The sequence below is a fragment of the Agelaius tricolor genome, unplaced genomic scaffold (assembly GCF_023055355.1).
Source record: "Agelaius tricolor isolate 1412-34295 unplaced genomic scaffold, bAgeTri1.0.p SCAF_3, whole genome shotgun sequence".
NCBI lineage: Eukaryota > Metazoa > Chordata > Aves > Passeriformes > Icteridae > Agelaius > Agelaius tricolor.
Genome location: NW_027269263.1, coordinates 19,413,653 through 19,441,275, shown reverse-complemented (window position 1 = coordinate 19,441,275; position 27,623 = coordinate 19,413,653). Strand labels below are relative to the sequence as shown.

Genomic DNA, 27,623 nt, shown 5'->3' with positions numbered 1-27,623 from the left:
GCATTAAATATGGCCTGAGTAAGACACAGAAGCAGCAGGGCAGAACTGCCAATGTTGTCTCCATCTCTGGCCCCCATCCTTGCATGGGGGAGAGCCAGGAGGGTGACAGTGGTTTTTTTCTGTCCAGATAGCTTCATTTATAGTTCATGTCTCACTGCAATCAGCAGTAAAATGACTGCTACTGAGCTGACCAATCTGACTGACCATGTTGTCTACTTGATGCTGTTGTACTCAAAAGCACTTGATTTAGGAAACAGACACTTTGTTGTGCAAAGCAGGACTCTAGAGCATTCTAGGAGTGACACTTTACATGATTTCATGTGAACAGTTCCTGGAAGTCCCATGCATCTGCTGTCAGTTCATGACTTCAAGAGCAAGTGAGCAAGGGTGACCCACCCTTGTGATCCCATCTGGGGATGGCCATTGCATCACTCTTGATTTACCTGCCAGGTCAGTTTACCCAGAGCAAATCAGTGGGCACATCCCTACAGGCTCTCTCTGACTAGCCAGGAAAACACCATGGGACTGAAGTTCAGAATCGTAGCAGCGTCCTTCCCTCCTCGCCCTCACACTAAATGGAAGAACCTCTTTGTCTTTCATTATTCACTTCTACCAGAGCTCTTTCTTATTCATGTTCCTGCCAAAGAAGAACTATCTAGAGTCAAAGAATGAAGAACTTTTGCTCTGGATTTCTCACCTAAAGACATGAGTTCATCATCCAGCAAGGAGACAGAGCCAGCTTGGTCAGGCACAGGGACTGCTGAGCCACCTGAAAGGGTGGGCAAGGCTGGGTAGGAAGGGCATGTTGCTGGAAGCTCCAGGCCAGACAGATCTAGAAGTGCTGAGGTGCTGCCTGCAAAAAGAAAAGACTCTGAAAACGCTGTCCAGTCCTTATGCAATGTGGTGAGGCCTCGCTCCCATCCTTCCTCACACCCGCTGCTCTCCCTTCCAGTTCCCCTTCTTCATGCACCAGTCACATCCACAAGCCATTTCCTTATCTCACCAGCCCCACTCTAAGCTCCTGCAGGTTTCCCCTTTCCACTTCTCTCAGTCCTCTCTTACTCTGCAGGAAACCAGCAACAGGGTCCCTCTGCTTGACCCTCCTGTCCCCATTCTTCAAGTCTCCTCACCTCGAAGGGGACTGGCCACCGTCTCCCCATTGATCTCTTCTCCCCGTACAAGCTGCTTGTAGAAATTGATCACCTGGGTCAGATTGTCATTGGCTTGCAGAATCTCCGCTGAAAACAAGCGTGAAATAGTGAAGAGAGTAACTCTTATACCCTAAATCTGTCTGTTTCTCCCAAGCAAGGCCCAAGTTGCTGCAAACAAAACCACTGCAAAGATGGTTTTCACCATTGCTGCTGCAGGCTGCACAGGGTACACTGACACCTCCAGGGCAGGCTCAGCAGGAAGGAGAAAGGTCAGATATGTTTACCTAGAGCTTCATCATTGTCTTCTGTGTCACTGGCGAGCCGGAAAAGCATGGGCCTCATGCGCTCACAGCGCTGATACAGCTCCTGGGGCAGCAGAGAAACAGTGATGAGGCGAGCATCCTGAGCAGCAGGACGCTCCAGCTGGAGTTGCAAAATAGGCAGGAGGATGAGGGGATAAGGGTCACCCATTTCTGCTAAGCCCAAGGAGGATTCTGGGATTGCCTTTCCTCACCTTCATTAGGTCCTCATTGCTTTCCGTTGTCTCCCCCTTGCTGTAGTTTGTCACCATCTCTGTCAGCAGCTTCACGTTGTTGTTCACCTCTTCAATGGCATTCACCCTCTTGGAGATCTTCTCCATGCGCTTTTGGTCCTGGAGGGGAAGCACATGGGGAAGGATGTCCTCACCTGGAGAGGAGGAAGGCCAGGCCAACCAACCAGCCTGGACTAAAGCCCAGCAACACTGCCCTCAAAACAGCTCCCACTCCATGGAAAACTCCAGGTCATCTCTGGGCAGGAACATGCCAGACAGGGATGGAATTGCTGTGGATCTTGTGCTGCAGCAGGGCTTGGGCCACAGAATGCACTCAGAGCCATTCCTCCAAGTAGCCAGGGGATGGTAGAACTCACACAAGGACTCTTTGATAGCTGCTGCACCCAAATTTTGGGCAGAAGCTCCGTATGTCTTGAGGTCATGAGGTCACAAAGCCAGTCCTCCTTTGGTGCCGGCCATCACCACCCAGACCATGACCCCCCAGCTCCCTTCTTCCCCAGTCCCACCTCCTGAACCATCTCCTTGATGAGCTTGTTGGCAGCCCGGAGATCCTCAGGATGGGAACTTTTCAGGAGGCGAGCCAGTGTCTGCAAAAGAGAAGGTACTCCTGAGCCCAAGCTGAGGGATGGCAGCCAGAGTCACTCTTGCATTACTAGAGCCAAGAGCTGCCCCCATCCCAAACCTGTATCTGGCAGTGGACAACTCCAATGATTTAGAAAGCCCAGCCACAGGAGCCTGTGGGCTATCAGAGACCAGGGAGAGAAGCACAACTGGCTTGGCTTTTCCTCTTGTAGTTCTGGTTATGCAAGCTAGGTCTTTCCCTCAAGATCCCCTGCATTCAAAACCTGCTCTGGCCTGCCCATTACCCACCATGGAGAGTCTGGAGTGCAGCAGCACTGAGACAGGAAGAGAGCCTGGTTTATGCAAGAATTGCCAGGGCATTGTAATGGACTCCTACTTGGACTTGTTCACATGCCTCTTTGCTGGCGATGAGAGAGAGCTCCCACTTCCTCTCCAGTCAGTGAACAGTCCCACTGCCCATCTTCAAATACTCATTTGCAGACTCTGACCCATGGAGGCTAACTATATCCCTTACAGCAAACAGGCATCACACTCCTGCTGTAGAACTAGATCCAGAGGAGCCCAGTACTTGCTTAAATGTATCAGCACTGATAGTGCAGAGGTTTGCCTGAGTGGTGACACAATTCTGATGGAAAGACAACACAGGATGGGTCCAGGTGGCTATAAGTGGTTGGGCAATAAGCAGATTGCAGTGCTGGGGGTGGGGGAAGAGATAACAGCAGCAGCATCTGGGGCTGAGATTTAAACCTCATGGCCAGATAACTCCAAAGTCTAGAGAGCTCACAGCAGCAAACCTCCCCAGACCTGCTTGGGCCAATGTCAGTGCCTCACCCTTTGCACCATCCTGCAGCTAAGTGCTCCAAAGGTCAAACAGACCCACATGCCCCACTTCTCTGGATATTTCCTTTGTCATGATTTTGGAACAGGCCCTCAGCATTCCTGTGATGCATTTTCTGAAGGACAGCATGTGCAGCAGGGACCTTAACTCTCCCACATCAGGGGGACATAAGGTGCTGGAGCAGGAAGATGATGCCTACTGTCCCTCTTCTTGCACAGAGTCCTTACCTTGGATTTTTCTTCATCATCAAAGATGATGTTCTTGGGTCGAGGAGGAGGCGGTGGGAAAGGAGCGTCATCAGGAAGTTTGGGGTCACACTTCACAATTCCTGCAGTAGAAGGAGAGATCAGGAGGACTCACCCACGCAGGGATGGCACTGTCACCCAGTTTTTTTTTCCCTAATGGCCCACCAAATCCAGCTGGGACTGAGGGTGTGTGGGTTAGCTCCTGTTAAACAAGATCCTGGATTGTGTTTCCATTCCCCATAAATATCCTTGCTTAGAAAATTCCAGCCTATACTGCCAAAGTACTTGCAGCCCTTCAGCCCCAGACCTTTCCAGTGTCCCATCTCCCATGCGAGCAAGCAGATGAGCCCTCCAACCCAGCAACTCCCTCTGCTCAGCCAGAAGCCCCAAGGCACCTGCTCTGTCTCTGACCCTGGTGCTGAGTCAGACTGATGGATGACCTGGGTCTGGGCAGAGGGAAGGGAGAGCTTGTTTCAGATTTCTCCCAGACAAAAAATGAAGGTGAGCAAAACCATCTGTCCACTGCCCCTTCCAGACCACTGCCTCTCACCTTGTTTCTTCAGCATCTGGTAGGCTTCAGTAATCTTCACCTCATGAGGCAGCCCTAATGTCCAGCTGTACATCAGCTCCAGGATCTTTGACTTCACTTTCTCTGATGTCCGGCTGCCAAGATACTAGAGGAAGAGAAAAGAGGAGGCATGCAGCAGATCTGAGCCGTTGCAAGTCTGGCCTGTTCCTCTCCTTGCCCCCCCAGGAGAAGTGAGACTGTTCCCAATGGCACAAGGAGGAAAGAGGAAGCAAGCAGGAAAGCTCATGAGGGCCTTGCAACACATCCTATGCTCTGCCTGGTTTCCATCACAGGAAAAACAAGAGGTGTGAAAAATGCTGCAGCAGCAGCTCCTCAGTGACACACAGGGACAGGTGGGAAGGCTCAGGCAGGTCTCCTGTCACCTTGTGAAGGGAAGGTCCTGTGAAAAGAAGCTGCTCAGCAAGGCAGCCCTCTGGGAGAGGGATGTGGGTAATGGTCTCTGATGCAGGGCCCCGAGCAAGGTGAGCCCCTGCTGACCAGCACCCAGCAGGTGCCATGCAATCACCCTTCAGCCTCCTCACATGGCTCTGATGGGAGCACTGGTGGTAGAAACAGTGCCTGTGCCACCAGAAACAAGGGGCTTAAGGCAGAGGACATACTCTAGGGTGCCGAGCAAGAGGACTTTAGGATGCTGCTGTCACTGTCCAGGGCTATTCATCATCACAGATCACAAGCTGTGACTGGCAGACAAAGGTTTTCCTTAGTCATATTTAGCCTGTGTTCCCTTAACTCTACGCTTGCTGGTGTTCACTGCCTTGACTGAAGTAGGGGAGCCCGCACAGCTTGTTCTGCTGCAGGAACAGCAGCATCAGCAGAGGAGCAGGTACTGACTTGGTCCTTCAGATGGACTCGCCAGAACACCCCTGACCAAGCCTGGGCATGCCCTCCAAGAGTGTCTCAGTCAGGTTGGGACACCCCAAAGAGACATGGTCCTGTCGCAGCTGGGGGAGGTTCCTGAGCACATGCAGCACAGACAGAGCCCAACAGGGATGCAGGGAAGGTGACTCCAGGCACGCACATGAGTTCAGTAGTCTCACAAGTGCTGGCTGCACCATGTCCAATTGGCGCTCAGCTTCCTACAACAAGAATCAGCCTGGAACAGTGGGGTGAAAACTCACTTCCCACCAGAAAACTCACCAGGAAACAAGGACTAGATCTCCTACTAACGCTGTCCTATTTCGCCCACTTCACTGTGGGTGTCTGCCCTTTTTTCTCAGCCACCACTTTCTCCCAAAGCCCTCCTGCCACCGGGCAGCATTCCCTTCAAGCACGATGCCATGAGACCCACCTTAGGGGACACCACCTTGATGAGCTCGTTGAGGAAGCGGAACTTGCCCACCTCATCATGGAAGCGTTTGCCACAGCTCTTCATGCACGACTCCAGCACCTGGGGAGAGGGGCCACGTTAGTCCCAGCATGGGGCCAGCAGCAGGATCAGGAGCCAGCTCCTTCCTGCTTGCCCCTCACCAGGTACAGAGCCTGTCGCTACTGTCACAGCAGCACAAAGGAACATCCCCTGCTCCCTCCCAGGTGCTCAAGCACCCTCCCAGAGGGAAGAAAGATTCCCATCTTTGGGGCCAGTTTTTGCAGAGATGGCTGAACAGCCCATCCAAAGGGTTACCCTTAGAGAGGTCACAAACACAGGGTTTCAAAGTAGGGATCCACAACATGATTAAGAATCATTGAATCCTTTAGGTTGGAAAGTATCATCAAGATCATACAGTCCAACCATTAACACAGCACTGCCAAGGCCACCACAACAAAAGCCAAAAAGCTTCCTATTCAACTTCAACAGGCTATGATCCTTCTAGGAACAAAACCTTTCCAAGTAACCTCTCCTGACTTGTGGAACCACCTTCAGTCCCTCTCCCACCCAAGGGCCCAGGTGCTCCAGGGCTTTCTCAGAGGGAATTCAAAGGTTCCCATGCTTCTCCAGTCAAGCTGGAGCATCTCCACGCCCTGCCCCTCCATCTAGTTCTACCAGCCTGCAGATGCCCTTACCGTGAGGGCCTGGATAGCTTCCCATTCCTGTGGAGACTGGATCTTGTGGGCAAGAAGCCGGGTGGCAAGTGGAGGACTGGAAGGAGTGAGGGGAAAAGAAAAGCTCGCTGGTTATTGACAAAATGTCTGGTACCTGCATTTCTGTCTGGGAATCCAGAGCTGAAAAGCAGGTTGCAAGCTGAAGATGCTGATAAAGCACTAAGACACCTCAAAATCCGGAGGAAACCTTCCCTTAGTGGACCCCCCACCTACCCCCACCTCGAGGGCCTTCATGACTATTCAGCTTTTGGGACAATCCCACTGGCTTTTGCTGGATGGGAAATCATAACCAGGCCTGTGACCAGGAGAAGCCTGGGGAAAGGACAAAGCACTTACCCCTCCAGCTCCTTATTGAGCTGCTCACAGAACGCATTGATACCATCCCAGTCCAGGTCCTTGTTCAGGGGGTTTGTGGCTTTGTCTGCGGGCAGGAGGAGGGGACGGTGAGAAGAAAAACCCAACAGGCTCCTACTCTGTGGAAGGACATCATTGATGCCACTCCCTCCCTGCCAACTCCAGCGGGTGCAGCAGCAGGGGACGGCGTGGGAGGGGAAACACACTCGTGTCCACTCGCCCCTTCCCACGGCAGCCCTGTGCACCAACTCTAGCTCCCTCCTCCCTGCTGACCCACCGTACCCCTGCCTCCGGCTGGGCCCTGGGGTCTCACCGCCGCCGCCGGGTGCGCCCGCAGCCCCCCTCCCTCACAGCCCTGCGCCCCCCACGCCCGCGCCCTCCCCGCCCCACTGGGAGGGCAGCGGTGGTCGCAGCCGCACTCACTGATGCGCGCCTCCAGCGTCTCGGGCTCCATGTCGGCGGCCCGCGGCTCCTCACCGGGGCAGCGCCGCTCCGCCGCCGCCCTGCCGCCGGGCCCGGCGCGGCCGCGCCATGGAGAGCCGCGATCGCTCTGGCCACAGAGAGCCGGAAGTCGGCCGTCCGGAGCGCCGCTCCGCTGCCAGCGCGCCCCCTGCCGGCCCGCGCTCCCGCTGCACCATGAGCTCACCGCGCAGGGCAGGGAAGGGCGCGGGAGGCGGAGGGAGGCGGAAGGAAGCGGAGGGAGGCGGAAGGCCCTCCCGGAGAAGGACACAGAGGGCAAGCGGGCGCGGGGCGGGGCGGGGCGGAGCGCCGGAAAGCAGCGCCGCGTGGAAACCGGGCGAGCCGGCCCCTACCGGAAGAAGCCGTGTTACTGGCAGGTGAAGCCACTTCCGTCACGGAGAACGGGCACTTCCGGCAGGCGGCCAGCGGTGTCCTTTAAAAGGACACGGGCCGGCCGGGGCCGCGCATGCGCGGCGAGCGCCCGCCGGGGCCCGGCAGTCCAGCCGGGGTCGGGTGTCGGCCAGTAATAAATATAAATATAAATATAAATGGCAGCAAGTGCCGTTCCCTGCACTGTACTGTAAATAGCAGCTGATCTTCTGGCCAGCGCCTGGCCTGGGCCTTCTGCCTGGCCGAGCAGCATGTGGGGCGGGCGGGGTTGGGGGTGCTGGTGATGCTCCAGAACCCGCTGGAGCGTTCCAGAAAAACAAACTCAGTTTGTCCCAGGCATACAAACTGCGTTTGTCCCCGCTTTCCATGTGGCTCTGGTGATCCAGGCCAGCCAACTGCGGCACCTAACAGTGCCTGTTTTCTCTGTGCTCCAGGAGCAGCACGGCTTCTCCCCGACTCGCTGCTTTCGCAGTTTGCTTTCCTGCATTTCAGATCACGAGCGACCTCGGGGAGCGCCTGTGTGAGGGCTGCCCGGTGAGGTTTGGGGCTGGGGCGGGCCAGGGCCTCGGCGATAAGAGCACAATGCAGCCGCAACTCGGCGTTCCGGCCTCTGATGTGCAGACAAGCGTCTGAGCGCAGCGCTGCCGGGCTGGGTTACTCATTTACAGCACTAATCCCGCGGTTGACGGAGGAACTGCCCTATTGTCACCCCTAATGGCTTTTCCTGATGGATAGCCATTGTTTTGGTAAGGGCTTTTTGGCCATTAAAAAGCACTTTTTGGCGCCTGAATGTAGTTCTTTTTTTAACTGTTACTGCCTTGCATCACAAAGCCCTTTTAAAGTGCTTTTCATAGAAAATTGCAACATCCTTCCCCTTGCTGTGTTCAGGCACGTTTTACGCAGATTATTTTAATCTTATGAGTCAGCCCTGCCTGTCACTATTCCTTTGATTTTTTCTGAGAATCCTGAAGTCATCTCTAGGAGCCCTCCAGGTCATGTACGATCTGCATAGAAGGCACGCACCGCTCCATCCCCCACAGCGATGCCTCTGAATGAGAGGTTTCGCAGGCCGGTGTTTTACACAGCCCCCTTTTGCTCAGGTTTCGGTCCGTCTGAGTCTCGAGCCTGTTTGTTTTCCTGTCTTTGGCAACACCCAGTGGTTAGCAAGTCCAGGATGAATGGAAGGCTGCACCTCTTTTCGGCTGGTTGCAAACAATGGCGAGTGAACTCGTGCATAACAGTCCTCTCAGCGGCGACCTTGCTTTCATTTCTCACAGATTTACAAGTCTCTTTCCCCTTTGGTACATCTGCTTTCCATATAGCAGGGACCCAAAGTGCAGCCAATGGAAAAAGAGATCGGAATGTGAATCTTTGCTCCCTGTAAGAGCGGCTAGATGATGTGTGAGGAACAACCTTTCTCCCCTCGATTTATTTTTACTGACTGCTGGAATTGTAAGCTAGGTTTGGACGGAGTGAGGCGCTCCAAGTTGTAATTAACACTGCTCCAGAGGGAAAGTACCGGAGCTATAATTAGCTTGGAGCCAGTTGCGGAGGAAAGTGGTGGCGTGCAAGCCAGAGGCCTGGATGAGCACAGCTCATGGGGTCAGAGCGTGGCCCTGGTTGGGCACAGGGGCTGCGGTGCCAGGTTCGGCACGGGGATGCAGTCCCAGGTTCGGCACTGGGGCACAGTCTCAGGTTCGGCACTGGGGCACAGTCCCAGGTTCGGCACTGGGGCACAGTCCCAGGTTCAGCACAGTGATGAGGTCCCAGGTTCGGCAGAGGGATGCAGCCCCAGGTTCGGCAGAGGGATGCAGTCCCAGGTTCGGCACTGGGGCACAGTCCCAGGTTCAGCACAGTGGTGAGGTCCCAGGTTCGGCAGAGGGATGCAGCCCGTGGTACCCAGCTCTGCAGCACCGCCCGCAGAGGGCACCAGCAGGCAGGGGAGTGCCTGCCTGAGCAGCCCGGGCTCAGCAAACGCTCCTGCTGCTTGCGCACTCGACGTGAATCCCAAACAAGCCAAGTCACTCTCCATTGGGAAGGAAAGGCCTCAGAGGAATGGCGGGTCCTCCTGGGAGAGGGGTTTTCCACTTGCCCGGTCGTCTTCTGCCGGCCAGAACCACCCTGTCACCCCTTGTCAGTTCCCATGTTTTGTTTGGCTTCTCTGCCGTGTGTTTTATGTGAACCCTGTGATCTTTGTCAGATGTGCTTGTGTGTGCTTCCTCCAGGGTCATCAGCTCTGGTCCAGGACTTGAGCGCTCCTTTCCCCATCAGATTCCTCTTTCTTTAGCAAGGTGTTCTGCCAGAGACCTTTCACTTTCCTGAAGTTTGGTATTGTGATCTTTTGTTACTTTTTTTTGTGTGTTTGTTTGTTTGTTTGTTTGTTTTCCTGCTCTGGCTGACCCCAGCAGCCAGTTCCTGGGGCTGGCTCAGTTTTCACTCTGCCACTTTCACTTGGAACAAGCAGGCAGCACCTCTCCTGACATCACCTCGGACCATGCACCTCTTTACACAGTCCTCTGGATTTGCAGCCCTGCCATTCCCTGACCTTGGCTAATCTCCTTCCTTTTGCAATACCTTTCCCAGCAGAGGGTTGCAATTAGAGAGGCAAGTATAGAGTTGCATACTTCTGTAGAGGGAGAGCAGGTTTGAGCTCCTTTAATCTCATAGGAAATGTCTCCTTCCCTTTCATATGCAGCACTTTCTTGTATGCAATCATCTACCAGGATTGCTCCCTTCCATTTCTTTCAGCAGTTTCCCTTTCAGCTGTAGGAAGACTGAAGCTGTCCCCGGTGATCAAAGGCATCCTTCTGCAGCTACAGGAGCAGAATGAGGAAACAGGATGCTGCATAAGGGATCAGAAAACCTGCTGGCTAGATCTCTGCAATTAAGCATGTCTTGAAGCAAGACTCAGGGAAATACTCAGCTAATCTTGCTGCCTCAGTTTCCCTGGTTGTTAGCATGGGGGTATAATTTCATTTTCTTCCGTTGGGGAATTGCCTTGACCTCTGTACACCAATTTTCCTTTCCACATTGGTTCTGTCATTAGAGCAACTGGCTCAGCGAGACAAGTGAGAGAAGCAAATACCAGAGTTAGAGGTGAGCTGTGCAGCTCCCTCTTTCCTTGTGTTCAAGCCTTACTTCCCAGCTCAAGGGGCGTCTTTATTCCTTGACTGAGCAGGCAGCAGTGCCTTTCTGTGCAGTGTGGGGAGTGAAACTGTCTCTTTACACCCTGGGGAAGGCTCAAGTGGGTTTGCTGATGCTTATAACTTCTTTCCAACAAAGTTCAAGGCATTTGGGGTGTGCTCTAAGAATATGGGAATGCTCTTGCTGCTGAGGAGCTGTATCTGCAGCAGGCAAAGATGAAATAAAACTGATGGGACAGAAGCCCTCGTTGTTGCTGTGGCTTGGGGGCTGGTAGGTTTTGTAGCTGGAAGCTGAACAAGGAGAGGAAGACCTGCCAGGTTAGAGCGAGCTGCTTTGAATTTATGGGGCTGAAGTGAGCGCTGAGGGCCCTGAGCCCGCAAGGGGGAGCCTCGATGGAGTCATTCGCAGCACTGCTGATGAGATCAGCTCCAGACTGGAACAGATCCATGACCGATACTGTGCACTCGGTGCTCAGGAGTCAGCAGAGGCGCTGGAAAACGTGAACAGATTCACCCATTCTTGCTTTACCCCTTGCTTGCAGAATTGCAGCTGGCAGATGGGAGGGGCATGATTAGAGAGCACAAGTACTGGGGGGAGAAAAGCAGTTCAAGAGCCTGGATTTTGCTGAGATACAGTTTGGCACTAAAGAACAGCAGGAGGGAGAAGGAGAAAAATCCTATTGCAAAGGCATTTTTCATGGGCACCCAAGCGTGATCTGAGCAGAAATTGGCAACACGAAGCTCAGCATCCTGAAGCAAATTGGGGAGCCCAGCTGCAGCAAATCCCCAAGCTGGGTGATGAACACATCCCCGCATTGCGGCGACAGTGAAGTGTGCCTCAGTGCAGCGTTTGCTGGGGATGGTTAACGTGGCAGCAGCCTGGGAGCTCAGGGATCAGCCCTGTGCAGCATTTGCTGGGGATGGTTAATGTGGCAGCAGCCTGGGAGCTCAGGGATCAGCCCTGTGCAGCGTTTGCTGGGGATGGTTAATGTGGCAGCAGCCTGGGAGCTCAGGGATCAGCCCTGTGCAGCATTTGCTGGGGATGGTTAATGTGGCAGCCACCCAGGAACTCAGGGATCAGGTGTGTGCAGCGTCTCTTTTCCCGCTGCAGAGTGCCCCAGTGCCAAATGCACGTGTACTCAGCTGTGCAGCTGGCTCAAGTGTGCCATGATGAGCTTGAATAGATGGGTTTTGGCCCAGGCTTGAAAATCCCCCATTGCCAGCAATCTCGTTTTGGCTGGAGCCGCCTCAGGTTCCCTAGAAAACTCCAGTGCTGGCTGAAGTCTGGGCTGTGAAACAGCAGGAGGAGGCAGTCCGGCGGCGCCCTCCCTCCAGCCTGGCTGCTCAGTCTCTGCCACCTGGCACTACAGCCAGCTTCTGCCCTGCTGCTGCTGATGGTGAGGAGCAGCAGGGCAGAGCGATCCCAGTGCTGGGGCATGGTGGATGTGGAGCCAGGGATCAAAAGAAAGCTGTGACCCAAGAGGAGGGGGAGGGAGACGCTGAGTCTGCATACGCAGATTACTCAAGGGTGGACCTGGCTTTTCATAGGCTCCTTTCTAGTCCCTTTGGCTTCATCTGTTTTACTAAGTGCAACAGGAGCAGGGCTGGGCCTGAGCATTGCCTCAGGCTTATGCCGTGCAGTTGTTAGCAATCCCCCTGCCTTGGTTTTGAGCAGTGCCACAGTGCCCAGGCATGGCTGGGGGACAGGGTGGGCTGGGGGCTGTTCCCAACAGAGCCTTGTTGCCATGCTTTTAACCCCATGGATGGGAGCTGTGTTCTGCTCCTTGGCTTTTGGGGCCAAGGGTGAAACAGCTACACCCTGTAAGCCCAGATCCTTCAGAAGACAGGTGTTTGAAGTGCAGTCACCTGCAGCCTGTATATTTATCCTCTAATTTTCCAGCGTTTTCCTCGTCGAAGATTGGGGAATGTCATGCAACAGGTCGTGGGTGAGTGTGTGGGATGGAGGTGTGTGCCAGACTGAAACTGGGAAATGCTCTGTCTGCTGGGTATGGCTGAACTGTGGGTTGTGACTCAGTGTCCAATACTCCATGCTATGCATCATTGGCTGCATTTGACCTTCTGTCATGTGGGGTGGGTGAGATATTAGGAGAAAATGTTGTCCAAGCAAATAAGGTCAGTGTGTGGGCCTGCTCCTTGATGCAGGGATCAGACAGGCCTGGGCATACAAGCACGTGGAATTTGCCCTTCTGGCTCTCCTGCTTGAGGCTGGCAGAACAAGGAGCCCATGGAGCACATGCTTCTGCAAGAACTTCCCATGCACACACACCTGTGTCCTCTTTTCCCTGCCACCCCAGGCCACATCAGGTTTGGGAGCTCAGCCAGGGAGCAGAACAGGGGCAGAGCTCATGTATCCCCCATTTAACGTGCTGCTGACAGACGTGTCTCCCTGCCAGAAGAAGGAGCAGGTGCCTTTGACTAGCCTCTGCCTTGTCGCCACTTGGAGGGGCTTTGTTCAAGCCACTCACTGTTCCACTCAGCTCCACAGGCTTTTCAAAGGCAGTGTCCATGTTCTGGATCTTGCTGCAACCATCTTGTACTTTTGCTGTCCCTGATGAGCAGCCCAAGCCCCCTCATCTTGGAGAGGAGGGAGATGCTCCTAGCAGAGGCTGTTCTTCTTTCCACAGAGGTTGCTCCTCCCCAAAGAGAGCAGCTTTGCATCTGGAGTAGCCTGGTTCCCAGCAGCAGCGCTCCAGCTGAATTTCAGGAGGGTACTGGGATTTGGTAGGGTTAAAAGCTGTGGTGTCATGGCATGGTTCAAGAGTGGGCTATGAGACTTCTTCCCTCTGACTGCTGTGCTTCTCCTGCTGGTGTCCAGAGCTAGTGCGAGGCACTCTTCAGCTCATCCTGAGCCAGCTCTCAGGGAAGCTGTGTCTCTGACAGAGATGTTCAGGAAAGATTCCCACCCCTTTCCTAATGAGGCTGAGTGAATAATAGAGATGTTCCTCAGGGATGGTGTTGTAAGCAGTGCTACGTGCACGTTCAGGACCAGAAAGCAGGTCTCCACTAGCTTTTCCCTGCTGTGTGGATGTGTGTCCTATCCTGACAGAAGAGATAAGATATCTGCTGCAGATGGGAACTTGCCTGGCAGTTGAAGCCACCTGTCCTCACATTGTGCTTATCAGATCTCCCAGCTTGGGAAGTCTGTTTGAATCTGTTTGTTGGCAACGGTGTTTGAGGCTATTCAGCTTGGCATATGATAAGATTAGTCTGGGGTGAGTGGCATTGAAGGCATTTAGTTTCAAATATTCTTTTCCTCTCTCTGGAGCAAGCATCCTCCGTCCAGGAATCTGACTGCAATTAAAGCCTGGTGTTTGTTTTGCTGCTGGGGGCTTTCCAGGAGGGGAGCAGCACAAAGAAACTTGGGGGCAGCTAGAGAGACACAGCCAGGTTCTGGCCCCTGCATGCTGCCAGTGGCGAGGAAAAAAAGGACAGCAGGAAAAGGCACAAACTGGAAGCAAGGGAAAGAGAGAGCCAGAGAGAACAAAGAGCTTGGCATGACTGCTGGGAATGCAAAATAAACATCCACTGTGCTCCAATGAGGGCTTATGTACTACTGGCCACATGGGTCAGAAACAAGAGTAGAGGCTCATGGGTGCAGTCCAGAGAAGGCACAGGACGCCTGTGTGGGACAGGGTGTGCCTGAGTGCCCAGTGTAGTGCTGGAAAGTGAGACTAGGTGTCCCACCTAGTGCAAAGCAGTCACTGCCCTGCTCCCTGGAGTATCTAGTGGAGATGAAATACCTCATGGCAGTGCTGTGGCCCAGCTCTTTTCCTGTGTCTCACTCTGAAGGTCCATAGGTATTTCTGGTGCCCTTCCCTCTGGAAAATGGGAGAAGAGGAATATGGAGAGTCATTTGTGCGGGCCTGATCTTTTCTTAGATCTCCTTCAGATGCCTGCAGGTCCCTCTTTAGATGCCCATTTTCTGCACTGAGTCAGTCATTTGGGGATTTGGACTCCCTTTTTTTGGCAGCTTTTCTTTCCCATGTTCATCTGGTTTGGTTTTTACTGTTTCATTTTGCAGTGCCATCAAAGTTTGTTCAAGCTGATTTTGCAGCAATGTATAGTTTTGCCTTGACAACCCCTTCCTTTGCAGACCTCAGTCATGGCCTTAGGTCCAGGGTGGGTTGCCCCTTCAGATGCTCTCAAAGCTGCTGTGTGGTAAGGTGGCTTGCTGCTTCCCAGTGGAGATGAAGGATACTTGGCTTTAGTGACGTGAGCATGGAAGAACAGACTTTTTTTTTTCCTCCCCTTCTTTCCAGCCTATGAGCTGTTAATTCTTGTGGCTTTTCAAAACTTGCTATTTCTCCCTTAACATTTCTTTCTCTCTCTTTTTTTTTTTTCCAGTGGATGAGCCACCATTGGCATTGTGCCTCGTGCGTGTGACTCAGATGGATTCTGCTTGTCTGAAAGATTCCTGCAAGTCCTCAAGAGTTGTCCAACCTGCCTGGGCTGAGCGCAGGAAGCTGTGAGAATCACTCTGAAAGGGAGACTTGGCAGGCACTCTCACTTCTTGCCCTTGCTGTGCTGGGGGGTTGAATCCAGGATGGCTGCTCTGTGGAGGGAGGTCCCCAAGGACCTTTTGTATAATGGTGCAATGCTGCATTTCTTTTTTGCTTATTCTAGTTCCAGCCAGCTGGTCTCATGCTGCCTCTGTTGTGGGAAATAGTCCCCTTGAACTCAATGAAATTGGGCTTGGGGCATCTTGGAAGTGCCATGGCTTCCACTGCAGGAAGACTTCTGTTCTTTGAATGCCTCTGGTTTTCAGACTTAATTGGACTCACCCAAGGGCTGATTTTTTCCAGAGGCACTGAATGCCTCAGTACCTTCTGCTGATAGTAGTCGGTGTGATAAGAGATCAGCATCTTTGATACTCCAGCGGTATCAGCTAGGGGAGCACAGCTTCCTTTTAGCTTTTTGCACAGGTTTGCAAAATGATTTGATTTTATGTGATTTGATTTTGTGGCCATGAAAACTTTAGGATGAGAATCCAAACAGGCGGAGTTGATTTTGGATGTGGACTTGGGTGTCTGTGCCTCAGTTTCCTCTTGTGAGGGAGCTGCCATCTTCTTTGCTCAATAGTAAGATAAAACTGTTGCAGATGATAATCTTTTGGTGGAAGATGCAAGTGGACCATAAGACCTCATGAAGCTGATCCTTTGTGGAGTGCTCTTTGGAAGATCCTTTTCCCATTAAGCTAATCATATCTCATCTAGAGATTGTGGGTAGAGCTGTGTGATCCCAAAAGTCCCAGAGAGAGAGAAGCTGTGAGCTTTCTATACATCTTCTATTTTCCAGTAGGGAAGCTTTCAACACAAGTGAATTATTATCTCCAGGCGTGTTTTTGAAAGCCTTTCCCACAACCCGCATTTCCTGGCATGCACCTATGAGTGAAAGAATTGGAGAAATGAAGTCTGGAAATGGAACTGGGTGGCATGCCATCAGTGCTCTGACCTCCCTTCTCCACCCTCTGCCAGTTGTGTTCATTCTCCTGCCCCTCAGCCAAGCTGGGGACAGAAGATGTGACTCATCTGGCTGCTTGGGTTGATAAAAATGACCCTTTATCGACCAACTTCCTTGCAAATGAGCCACCTTTCTCCCCTTCCCTGTGCACAGCTCTGACCACACAGAAATGTTTCTACAGACTTCAGAGCTGCCTGGGACAGACATTCCCTGCAAAGGTTCAAGGACATAACTTGGAAACTATCCATCAGAGCACATTTGAGCTCTCCCATGGAGATGGGAGATGCCAGCCACCGTGGCACCGCTGCCCTTCAGAGAGAGGAGGGAGAGAGATGGAGTCTGAGGCTGTACTTGTTCCCTGTGCTCTTCATCTGCTCCACTGCTTGATGCAGATTCCCTTTCTCACTGCTGCCCTTAGCTCTGAAGAAAGGTGTGGGGCTTCCCCCACATTTTAGTTCTTCAGCTATCTTTGTCCTTCCTTCTTTTCCCCCACTTCCTAAGGAAGAGAAACTGCGCCCTACAGCTGAAGAGGGGTGATGTTCGTGGAGCCTACTGGATGCTGATGGCCTCTGATGTCTTGCCCTCTGGTTTAGATCATGCATGCTTATTCTGTAGTTTCCACAGGTGCTCTGGATGATGCACTGTGAGGGAGCTGAGGCAGGAGGAGTGGCAGGAGATTAACCTCTAGTCCTTTGTTCCTTCCCATTTTACCTGATCTGAATGTGGAGACCAGTGCTTTCTCTAGAGGAGCCATCCCACTCTGGGTAACATCTTAGGCAGGAGCTTGGTGCTCCTGGGCACTTTTTTCTTGTGCTTATCCTTGCTTTGGCTTCTCCTGCATCTCCTGGACAACTGTCTCCTGTAAACACCCTTCAGATCCACAGACCTGCTTACCCAGTTTCTTGCTTACCTCAGTGTTTGGCTGAGGTAAGCACACTTTGTTCTTTCGGTCCTCCTCCGTTAGGAAGCTGGCTGACTTTCAGAGCTCAGGGATCAGCTGGGTGTAGGTTGCAGCACTCTCTGAGAGACCAACCAACATCTCTTGACTAAAGGGGAAGCTAGTCCTATTCAGGAATTTCTGTACTGGCAGGTGGAGGGCTGAGCATCTCCTTTAGGAGGTGGTGGAAGCTTCTGCTCAGTTGTATCCTGAGCCCTGGCCTCTGAAAATCCACCCCACAGCCCTCTAAGGCAGGGGTCATTCCCCCCTAGGCTTAATGAAGAGAGGAAATCAAAGCAGAAACAGGCCTTAATCACAAGTGCCATGAGGAACCACAACCAGGACCCAGATGAGGTCAGAGAACACAGTTTAAATCAGGTCACTGCTTGAGATTTATTGTGTGGAGTTTTTCTTTTTCTTTACTCTCGCACTGAAATCTTTCCCCAGAGGCTATTCAAGGAAATAAATAGCCAGTGGAAAGGGACAATAGCTTGCTGTGGAGTACAAATTATATGAAGCAGTAGGAAATAATAGCAGAGTAAGCAGCTGCTACTCTGAGAAAGAATGCATGGTTGATCTCTCCAGCTCCCTTTGCCTTGAGCAGACACTGAAGCCTGGTCCAAGGCACAGGCTCCCTCGGTGCCTGGAGTGCAATGTGGGACAGGTACCTTATCCATGCTGCCGTGCTGTGGTGGTTTGACAGGAAATATGTTTTCTGGGATGCTGTGGTCAGGCCAATGGATGCTCAGATTTTAATATTGGCACCTGATGTGGCCATTGGGACATTGGATCGGCCTCTGAGAACACGGGGTTAAAGCAGGGCTCTGCCCTGGGAGGCTCTCTTGGGTGCCGGTCAGTGAAGGGTTCAGAGCTCCCCTGCCCGGCTGCGGGCTGGGCGGGGCAGGGGCAGCCATGCGGCCGGGTGAGGTAGGCCGGGCCTGGACAGAAGGGAGGGGAAGGCCCCTGCAGGATGGAAGGGTGGAGGAGGAGCACTGAGAGCCATCGGGCAGCCACCACCCCCTCCCAGGAGAGACAGAGCCTGTGCTTGTGCCACCTTGAAATTTAATAGTGGCCGGCCAAGAAGGAGAAGGGGGGGGATGCGGCGAGAAGGTGCCCGGCAGGGCAGCCGTGGGAGTTCTGGACAGACAGAGCCTCAGATTTTTAACCCTTTTCTTGGATGATGGAAACCTTACAAATGCTAATCCTCCTGGAGCCGAATGAGAAGAGAGATAGAGATGAGATAAGAGGAAATGGGCCACGAGAGAAATAGAGAAGAGCTCAGGTGGAAGAGATGGAGTAGCTTATGCTGGACTCTTTTTGTGTAGCCATGGACAGAGCCATGTTCCTTGTGATACAGGGACTGCATTCTAGGGGGAGGCAATGCCTCAGGACCAAGAGGGTTCCGTGTGGGTACCCCTCGGCCCCAGGGGTGAAAAATATGGGGGGACAGATGTCCCAAAGTTGAGACTGTGCCTTTTTGGAGTGGGACGAAGCATCCTTAAAAGTCGACCCTAGAAGCAGCTCTGGTCCGTGTTCAATGGTGAGAGCACTGGACATGAAAGGAAGAGGTCACTATTGGCACAAGAAGGACTCCTTCTCCTCTTGATGAACTGAGGATTGAGTATTCTGAAGGGTGGTGCTGGACCGAGAGTCGATGATTTGGGGGATGTATTGTATTGGGAATTTGGGGAGGAGGAGGAGATGTATTTGGGAAGTTTTCATTTTCCTTGTGTGTTTCTTTTTTTCCCCCTTTTCCTTGTAGTTTAGTTAATAAATTTTTTTTCCTAATTGGGAGCCTGCTTTGCTTATTCCTGGTCACATCTCACAGCAGAAACCAGGGAGAGAGCATTCTCATGGAGGCACTGGCATTGTCCCAGTGTCAAACCATGACACGTGCCATTCTCCAGTGCCACTTCTTTGGTGCCTAGTTAGCACCAAGCCTTTCATGAGGGTGCTAAAGGGATCTCTGCCCTCTTCTTGCAGAGCTTGGGTTGATGTGGGGACAGTGGAACATGCATCCATGCACCCAGAATGGCTGCCTTGCCTTCCTCTATCTTCCTGATGCCTTCTGGATTGAGCATTTATCTCTGGTGGTGACCTGTGTCAGTCTGCAGGGCGCTGTTCATAGCTCCTGTTGTCTACAGAGAATGTGTTGGCTGCCTTCTCCTCTGAGCCCCTTGCAGCCCTTCCTCAGAATACTGTTGAGAGAGAGGGTGGGGATGATTTTGGCGTGCTGGTGTGGATTCTGGGGGCTGTCTCTGCCACAGAAGGCCCTGAGAATCCTCTAACTGCTGAGTCTACTTTGGCTGGGAAGTGGGGAAGTCTGTGGTTTTCCTCAGGGCTTCACACCTAGCTGGCTTATCTCCTGCCCAAATAAGAAAACAAAATAAATCCTGCTGCCAGCAAGGATACTGCCGAGGATCTTGGCAGCCTGCTGGGGAGGGCAGCATTCGGTCTGTTCTCAACAGCTGTGTGGTGCCCTGTGGTTGTGGTGGCAGCTCTAGGCTATGGTACATCAGGTGCTGCTGTCTGGAGGCACCCAGGGTCCTGAGATCTCCTTGGTGCTCCTGGTGGCCTGAGACCACCTCAGGACTAACAGGAAGGCTGGGAAAGATTGCTGACCCCAAAATTTACCATGTGGGACCTCCGCAATAGAACTGCTGCATTTTATGGGGTGAAAGCTGTCTGCAGAGGACCTGCCCTACCATTCTCCTGGCTGAAAGCCAACATGCTTGCATTAGGCTCTTCCCTTCTTAAAATATGTTTGGGGTTATTTTGTTTTCTCCATGCAAAATTGCAGGCCTGCCTGCTCCCTGCTGGAAGCTCACCCTGCCCTTGGGCCACAGGTGACCCCCACCCTCACACCAAGTGACTGCTTGTTGGGTCTTTGCTGTCCCTCTGGGAATGCAGCAAATGCTCCTCTGGTCACAGTGGTGTGAACATGGGTGTCCCATACCAGTACAACTGCCCTCTGGCCTGGGTAAAAATCTAGGGAGCCCTGGAGGGGTGCTCCCAATCAGGTATCCTATTATAGGATCATCTCTCTGGGGAGTGAAGGGTTCCTGGATCCTTCGCACCAGCAGCTGCCAGCTTCTTCAGCTATTGTTTATGTTTTCCTTACTGCACAGATACTCCACCTCTTTTGCAGATGCTCTTTAGCCGGATTTCCTCTTTCTTTGGGATTTACATTCCCATGTTATCATTGTTTCCCCAGGCTTTCTGCTTTGCAGTGTCAGCAGGGAAATATCAACCTGCCCCTGTCACTCTCCTTTCATCATCCCAATCGCCATCTCCAAAATTCTCCAACTGCAGTAGAGAATTTTGACTCTTCTGGGGTCCCTAAAGTCTCCTCCCCTTCTGATGTGGGGAGCACATACCCCTGCACGAGGGAGACCATCTGCACAGGGCTGGTGTGTGACCACATGGAGGCTCAGCTCTGCAGACGAAGGAAGTCGCCAGTGCTGGCAGAGTTGCTGCCTGGCTTCCCACTATTGTTCCCAATGGCAAATAAAAGGGGGGTGAACGCCCCTGCTGAGCATTGTAGGAGGGGGTAAATGTTATCTTGATAAAATCTCATGGTCCCTCTCTGAGCAGCTCGTGCCTCTTTCCTGCTTGTCTCCCTCTCTGCATATTCTTGCATCCTCGGTACTTGTGGCTCTGCACTCAACTCTCTGCACAGGGAGTTTTACTCATCCCTCAGACAGAATCACAGAATGGGTCAGGTTGGAAGGGCTCACAGGGGCTCATCTCCTCCTTGCCCAGCCTCCCTGCTCTAGCAGGATTGTCCCAGAGCACATTGCACAGGATTGCATACTGATGGTCCTGGAATATCTCCAGTGAGGGAGACTCCACAACCTCTCTGGGCAGTCTGTTCCACTGTGCAGTCACCTGCACTTCCTCACGTTCAGGTGGAACTTCCTGTGAATCAGTTTCTGCCTGTTGCCTCTTGTCCTATTGCTTGACCACTGGCTCCATCCCTCTGACACCCTCCTTCAGATGCTGATAGATATTGGTGAAGTCCCTTCTCAGTTGTCTCTTCTCAAGGCTGAACAGGCCCAGCTCCTTCAGCCTTTCCTTATAAGAGACATTGCAGTCCCTTCATCATCTCCCTAGCTCTCTGATGGACCCGCTCCAGGCGCTCCATGTCTCTCTTGTGCTGAGGAGCCCAGAACTGGACACAATTAGGAGACACACACTGCTCTCCCTCTCAGGCAGCTGTAAGGAAAGGGTTAGTAATTTGCAGTACATGCCTTAAACAAGGGCTTGGTGGTGAACTTGTTGCAGAAAAAAAGTCACGAGTGCCTGTGCACAACCCATGAAGGAAGCAAGGTTTCAGTTTTGGTTCAGTTTAACTGAACCAAAACTGTTCAGGTCAAAGTTCAGCTGTGGTGTGTTGGATAAGAAGTGAACTACTGTGGAAGTGCAAGAAGTGGGGTCACAAATAGGACACTTATTTTTTGAGGTACTTGTCTCACACAACCCCCAGAATCCCCTGGTGGCCGTTGAATTAAGATCTGAGTGTGCGCAATGGCAGAACCACGCCTACTCCTGCCTCACATGCTAACGTGGAACTGAAAGCCACTTCTACCTCTGCTTTTTACCCAAATAAGGGACTGCATAAGAATTATTGAGGAAATAAAGTGAACTGGATGAGACCCCACCATCAAGAATCCCAAGGCACAGAAGGACCAACAGGAGGCTGCTAGATCCATGGAGGTGACCACCTTCTACTTGACCTGTCTTGCTTCTTCTCCCCTTCTCTCTTTCTCTCTCCCTTTCTCTTTTCCATATAAGATTAATTTTGTAAAATAAAGTCGGCATTGTTGAACTGGCATTTAGTCTTCTTTCCACCTTAATTTGGGCAGATGACTTCAACAGCGAATCGTAACATTTTAATTGGCATCACCATTTTCTGGTCCAAAGTACCGTTCAACAGTTCCGAACTTTGACTGTTCTTCCTACCTGGTGGGAGATTAAGCCTCTGAGGGAGATTGACCAAGCCTTTACTGTTACTTTTACTGTCCCTCTATGGGTGACAGCTTTCTCCTGCCTGGTGTGCCCAGGTCATCTCTCTCTCTGAGGGAGACCAAAGGCAAAATGGTTTTCAAGGGTGACCAGTGTAAAGCTAAAATTTTACTCTCTCCTGTGGAGGTTTGGTAGTTGCCTCTCTCCTCTAGGGTTGGAATGGGTATAAACTAATTGTGATAATGTACAGGCAATAGCTGACCACATGACTAGTTTGCAGGTCGAATGAAAAATGGGATGAGGAAAAGGTAAGTTGCCCATGAAAGGTAAGAAGGTAAGTTATTTGTGCAGTTTTGGGAGGTTGTTCATCTTGTGTGCAAAAATCAAACCTGCCACCTGAAAAGGGTTGCAGATCTAAAATTCATGAGTTTGAAGTCAGAAAATAAGGTTCTAGAACAGCATTGTCTTTTGAGAAAGGGGCACAGGAGAAGTTGTAAAAACTAAGAGATATTCTTTTAAATAAAAATTAGCAATTAGAAAAACTACTGTCTGCAGCTGAAATATGAGAAAAACAGATGCAGAAAAATCTAGGTAAGTTACTTGATAAAATCCCATATGAATCATCCTTTAATTCAGTCCAGCATATCTATGGGGTGGTATATTGTCAGGATCTTGAAACATGGGATGGGGACATTTGGTACAATGATGATGATTTAGAGGCAGACTCTCACTCTACCCCAAAAGCAGAAAAAGGTCAGCCTTTAATTGAAACTGAAACTGTGCATGAGGGGGGTGGAGAAACCCACACTACGGTTCCCTGCAGAGTAAGATACATTACTGGAAGAACATTCTAGATGTTCAGGGGAATATGAAACTGAATACAAGTTTCCCTTATGGGCAGAGATCAGATCTTGCTGAGTGAGGAAGAGGCAGAAAGATTCTGGTGACATGGAGTATTTTTAACTACTACCCCAGGTAACCATAACTACTCATTGAGTACCTGAGCTGCCTGCTGGGCTGGGGGCATAGACAGGACACAGGAAAGCCTGCTGCTGTTTAAAACGACAGGATTCTCAGATCTGGCAGCCTCTGTGCAAAAGGCAGTGTGTATTTAAGCAATGTATGAAAGCAACATCAATTAAGGCGAGTCCTGATAGTAGCTCCTGTCAGTCCAGCCCTATTAACTTCTCCCCTCTGTGGCCTTTCAGATAGGCTGAAAATGTTTGTATCAAATGCCCAAATTCACATACAAATGGATGGCACCATGAATATTACTGCAGCAGTGGCATAACCACATATAGACCAAATTCACATACCTACCTGGTATGAATTCTCCCAGGAAATAGGGAATTATTGGTGCCATATGGGATGGGTTGGAGCAGCCTCTGAGAAACCACCTGAACCCCCCTGGTGGGTCTGTCAAATTTATACCAGCACAGCAAAGCCAAAATCTAAACCAAGACTTTATTCCATTAACAGTACCCGCTGCTGTGGGTATTGATAGGGTGGTGACAGAGCTAAAGTTTTCTGTGTTACCCTTGGGAAGTGAAAGATAGTTCTAGAAAAATCCATCAAATTATTGTCAGATGGATAATGCCCTGCTGTTAACCCACTGTGCCATGGTTAGACAGAAACGGAGCGATTACGTTTTATGGTTTTTCCAGGTTATAGGAATCCTGCATATTAGAAACTGCAACTAGAGCTGAGAGTTCTCCTATTCCAACCTTAGGCATCCACAGCAGCTTTTAGCTTTTCTGTGTACTGTGTTCTGGAGGTTTTAATTTATGTATGTATCTCTGAGTTTTGTTTACAAATTTAGCAAGTAATGAAGGTTAACAAGTATGACATTTATAAACTCTGTTGGAAAGATATACCTTGGTTTAATACGTTTATACTTAATGAAAATAAGCAATTACTGCTTGTTTGCTTTTGCCTAAGTCTGTAGAAGACCTCCTTCTCATGGGTATATTTACTAAGACTGGAATATCCAGGATACTGTTCAGACAGCACGTCCTTACTCCCCAGATAAAAAGCAAGTAACTGTGCAATTTAGCCAGCCATTCAGTTTTGCTCCAATATTTGAGAAGGGGACCCTGGGCTCTGTATTATCCCTGGGATGGCTGCAGGGCAGTAGTGTGATAGAAAGGTGTGTACAGGTGTGCTGTGGACACAGCAGTGTGGCGGGAAAGAGACCCAATGCCAGAAAACACCATCCCCAGCACTGGTTCCTGCTTGTTCCATGCTCAGCCCTGGAGGTTTCACCAACAGTTTCAGGTTCTCCACAGTAAACAAATTTCCCAAGCCTGCTGGAGTTTATGACCCCTTGCTTGTGGGAAACACTCCAGGGAAGAAGTGCTTATCAGCACTTACTTCTCCTTTCTTCAGAATGTTTTAGGGAAGGGTAGAAGCTGTCTACCAGCTGTCTGCGCAGCAGCAGGAGCACTCAGCTGCTCTCTGTAGGGCTTGGGAGGTGGACTGAGGGATGACTGGTCTCCCAAGCCTTAACCCCCTCCTCTGTCTCCCTCTTCCACTTGACTTTTGGAGTCTTAGAAAGCAGGGGCACTGTCTACTGAGCTCTTACCTGGGAAGAATAAGCAGGGATGATACTCTCCGGTGAGGACAACATTCCTATATCTAAGGGTTAGGAAGGATGGGACTGTTGTCTTATAGTGCAAGAGTTCCATATTGCTAGAGTTTCATACCTCCTTGATGTTTCTTGTAGGCAGCTCCTCTAGGCACTGACTCTTCCTTGTCCCCACAGTAGCCAACTGACTCCCCTTCCCACCAATCCACTCTTTTATAACACTCTTTTTATTGGCTAAAAATGTGGCCTGTTAACATCAGGACTGTTCTTGATCTTTAGTAATTGTCTCAGCTGCAACTCTTTAGGGGATAAGATTGTATTCTATACCACCTTCATTTACCCATACTGTATCCCCCTACATGGGACTATTGAACCTGGTGTGGCCTGGTGTGTGGCTCCTCAGGCTAAAAGTTTTGGGTTTGGATGGGGCTTGGATGGGAGGTTGCAGAGAGCTGGCACATATGGGTACTGCAATCCACACAGCTGAATCTAGAGCCACAAGAAGGGAAGAAGCTGGGATGCCACTCTGTCACTGCTGCAAAAGACACTCCATAACTCAAGCCATCTAGAGAGGATGTGTTGGTTGTCCTCTCCTCCAAGCCCCTTTGAGCCCTTCCTCGGAGCACTGTGGGGAAGGATGGTGGAGATCATTTTTGTCTGCTGGTATGGATTTTGGAGCTGCCCCTTGCCACAAAAGGATGGGATGTTCTTTTAGGTGAGCTGTTACACACAGGAAAGAAGGGAACATGGTGGTCACACCTCCCTGGCCAGCTGGGAAGATGCTTGTCCTAGCTCATGTCTACAGTAGCACCCCTAAGGGCTCTGTGTCATAGTCCTTCCCCTGGGAGCCACCAAGGAGGCTGGGATTTGCTTTATTTGCTGGAATCCCTAGTAAGAAGTGTACATATGGAGGTTTTTTCCTAGCATCAAAGTCTTCTGGCTTAATAGCAGCTGTTGGAACTTTTTAGAAGCAGAAGTCATGTTAATGTGTAAACCACAGTGAAGTTTAGAGCTGTAAGGTCCAATGTGCAAAGCATTTCTGAGCTAAACTGCTGGTGTCTCCCTGCCTGGTTACTCTGCCCTCTGAGGAAAATGCCTGTAAGGGCTGCTGCTCCTGTCCTCTGTCACCCAGGGTCCTCAGCTCAGCAAGGCTGAGTGAGACTGGTGAGTCATAGCCACTCTCACCATTTGCATTTCTTGGGCAGCATTGGCTTTCCACCAAACCCTGGACATTGCCCCTCTGCTTTAACCCTCTTTGTATCTCTGCTGTCCTGCTTTCTCTTAATTCTGCTGAGAACAAGACAGTTTTCACTTCCTCTCTCTCAGATGTCTCTTCTCTCTTGCGGGTTTTACTCAGCCCACTCTTCTCTCACTGAATGAGAAGTTCATGCAAGACTTGCAGCATGGAGGGTTTTGTCATGAGAGGAGCACCAGCTGAGAGCAATTTATGTTCTCCTTGCTGGGATGCCTCCAAGCAGCACCCTCTCAATTGCAGTGCCAAGTCAGGAGGAATGGCTGAAGGAGCCTCACAGACTATTTTTCTCTGCCTTAGGGAAATATTGAAATCTTAAACCTGAATATGAAGCCTGGGAACACCCTGAAGGTGAAGGGCAAAATATCTGCTGATACTGTTGGGTAAGTACAAAGAAACCATCTTGCCATGCCAGGGTTGAAGATGGGCTATAGAGGAAGGTGGTTTTCCAAGGCTGCCAGATACAAAATAGCACATTGTTGTGCCACCTGTAACACTGATGGAGGAACTGGGTGCAGAGATGTGTGTTGGATATCAAGTCTTCCAAGACCCTCTCCTGTCCATGCATATGACTTTCCTCATGCTCCTTTACAGCTTCAGCATCAATCTTGGCTACAGCTCAAGAGATCTGGCATTTCACTTCAATCCCCGCTTCAACGAGTCTGTCATTGTCTGTAACTCCAAGCGCTCTGATTCCTGGGAGACGGAACTCCGTGACCGCCACCTCCCTTTCTTCAGGGGCTGCACTGTAAAGGTGAGGGTGCCAGCGTGGTGTCAGGGGGTATGTGGGGTGTGTTTGGGGTGATAGGGTGTGAGGGGAAGCTCCTGGTTAGCAGATTCCCATAGTTTTCCCGGTCCCACTGAATACCTCCTGCTCCCTCACCATGGTCCCTCTTCTGGGTTTTTGGGCCTGATTGCTGTTTCCACTCCTCTTTCAAAATTGCAATGTTTCTGGGAATTTTAAGTGAGCCCTGTCTGTCTCACACTTTGTAAGTGCTTCCTGGCCCCTCCATCTGCCCAGCAGGGGAGTGTACCTGGGGCATGTATGAAAGTAAACGGAGTCTCCAAGAAGTAGGGTTTTGCTGCTGTTTACCTTATTTCTCTCCCTCCTTCCTATGTAAACACGGCTTTAAGGCAACCTCGAGTTTGGAGCAATGCCCAAAAGCCTCTCCCTGAACTCTTCTGTCCTAATTACTCCTGGATCCATGCTGCCAATCTGTCCTTCCTCTCTTCCTGCCAGGGATGCTGTCCTAGTTGCTGCCTCACCTTATCTGATGTCCCAAATCACTAACAGGGCTGCATTTAGGAGTAGTTCCTATATCTGTGGAGAGAAAGCTTGTTTCCTCAGCTAGAAATGGCTCTAGGGGAAGGGGTAGTGAGGTGATGGCTTTGGGGAACATTGCCTTTAGTTTTCAATGACCGGTGATGCATTCTTGTCCTGTCTGCTTGTGCACGTTTATCAGCAAAGCTCCTTTTTCTGAGTCCTGGTGAGCTGCTGAGGGCATTGGGAGGTCAGGTTTATTCAGGAGAACAGTGGTGGTACACCTTCCATATGCTCTCTGAATACATGTAAAGGCATACCTGGGTTTAGCTGCTGTGAGTTTACAGTCTGAGTACCTGAAACAGCCTTGGGAGAGATCCTGTCCCCAGTCATAGTCTGTATTCCTGCTTAGACCCTTGATATCAACTGCTCATTTCCTGAATCACCCTTACCTCAACCCCCAGCACCTTGCTTAAGGTTGTAGTGGACAGGTCTGACCCTCTAATGTAACAGTCAGGCCTTTTGCCTAAAAGCTGACCTCTGAATACCCTCTTTGCTCCCAATTCCTGCCCTTCTTTCTCTTTTTTCTCCCAGTTCTTCATTGAAATGCTGTCAGACAAGTTCCGTGTGAAGCTGCCTGATGGCCATGAGGTGTGCTTCCCCAACCGGCACGGCTACCACAACATCACCTATGCAAGCATCCTGGGGGGCCTAAGGATCATCTCCTTCAAGCTCACCTGATGGGCACTGCTTCCTGGCTCTAATAAAAACCCAAGCCAGTGGAAGGCTGGCTGTTCCA

The 27,623-nt window shown here is 51.2% G+C and overlaps 2 protein-coding genes across 5 annotated transcripts in view; one reads left to right on the top strand and one right to left on the bottom strand.

Moving 5' to 3' along the window:
• Nucleotides 1-7,084, bottom strand: part of GGA1 (golgi associated, gamma adaptin ear containing, ARF binding protein 1) — a 10,535-nt gene extending 3,451 nt beyond the window's left edge. Inside the window, exons 1-11 of one of the 3 annotated variants that reach the window (XM_071422816.1) lie at nucleotides 6,776-7,084; nucleotides 6,335-6,419; nucleotides 5,960-6,035; nucleotides 5,247-5,345; nucleotides 3,920-4,043; nucleotides 3,352-3,452; nucleotides 2,211-2,291; nucleotides 1,666-1,803; nucleotides 1,436-1,517; nucleotides 1,131-1,238; nucleotides 698-853 (exon numbers count right to left, since the gene is read on the bottom strand). In XM_071422816.1, coding sequence (XP_071278917.1) covers nucleotides 698-853; nucleotides 1,131-1,238; nucleotides 1,436-1,517; nucleotides 1,666-1,803; nucleotides 2,211-2,291; nucleotides 3,352-3,452; nucleotides 3,920-4,043; nucleotides 5,247-5,345; nucleotides 5,960-6,035; nucleotides 6,335-6,419; nucleotides 6,776-6,806 — 1,081 coding nt within the window. In that variant the 5' untranslated portion in view covers nucleotides 6,807-7,084. Of the gene's footprint in view, nucleotides 1-697; nucleotides 854-1,130; nucleotides 1,239-1,435; nucleotides 1,518-1,665; nucleotides 1,804-2,210; nucleotides 2,292-3,351; nucleotides 3,453-3,919; nucleotides 4,044-5,246; nucleotides 5,346-5,959; nucleotides 6,036-6,334; nucleotides 6,472-6,775 lie in introns of those variants that run through there. The other 2 variants (XM_071422817.1, XM_071422815.1) reach the window with 2 other exon arrangements.
• On the top strand, nucleotides 7,062-27,623 carry LGALS2 (galectin 2). 2 transcript variants are annotated; one of them, XM_071422818.1, is made up of 6 exons: nucleotides 7,062-7,188; nucleotides 14,710-21,224; nucleotides 21,373-21,478; nucleotides 25,864-25,946; nucleotides 26,158-26,317; nucleotides 27,419-27,623. In XM_071422818.1, the coding sequence occupies exons 3-6, from the start codon at nucleotides 21,473-21,475 to the stop codon at nucleotides 27,563-27,565; spliced, it is 396 nt and encodes a 131-aa protein (XP_071278919.1). In that variant the 5' UTR covers nucleotides 7,062-7,188; nucleotides 14,710-21,224; nucleotides 21,373-21,472; the 3' UTR covers nucleotides 27,566-27,623. The 2 variants fall into 2 exon arrangements, with proteins under 2 accessions (XP_071278919.1, XP_071278920.1); XM_071422819.1 differs by lacking the exon at nucleotides 7,062-7,188 and having other exon boundaries at nucleotides 14,463-14,830.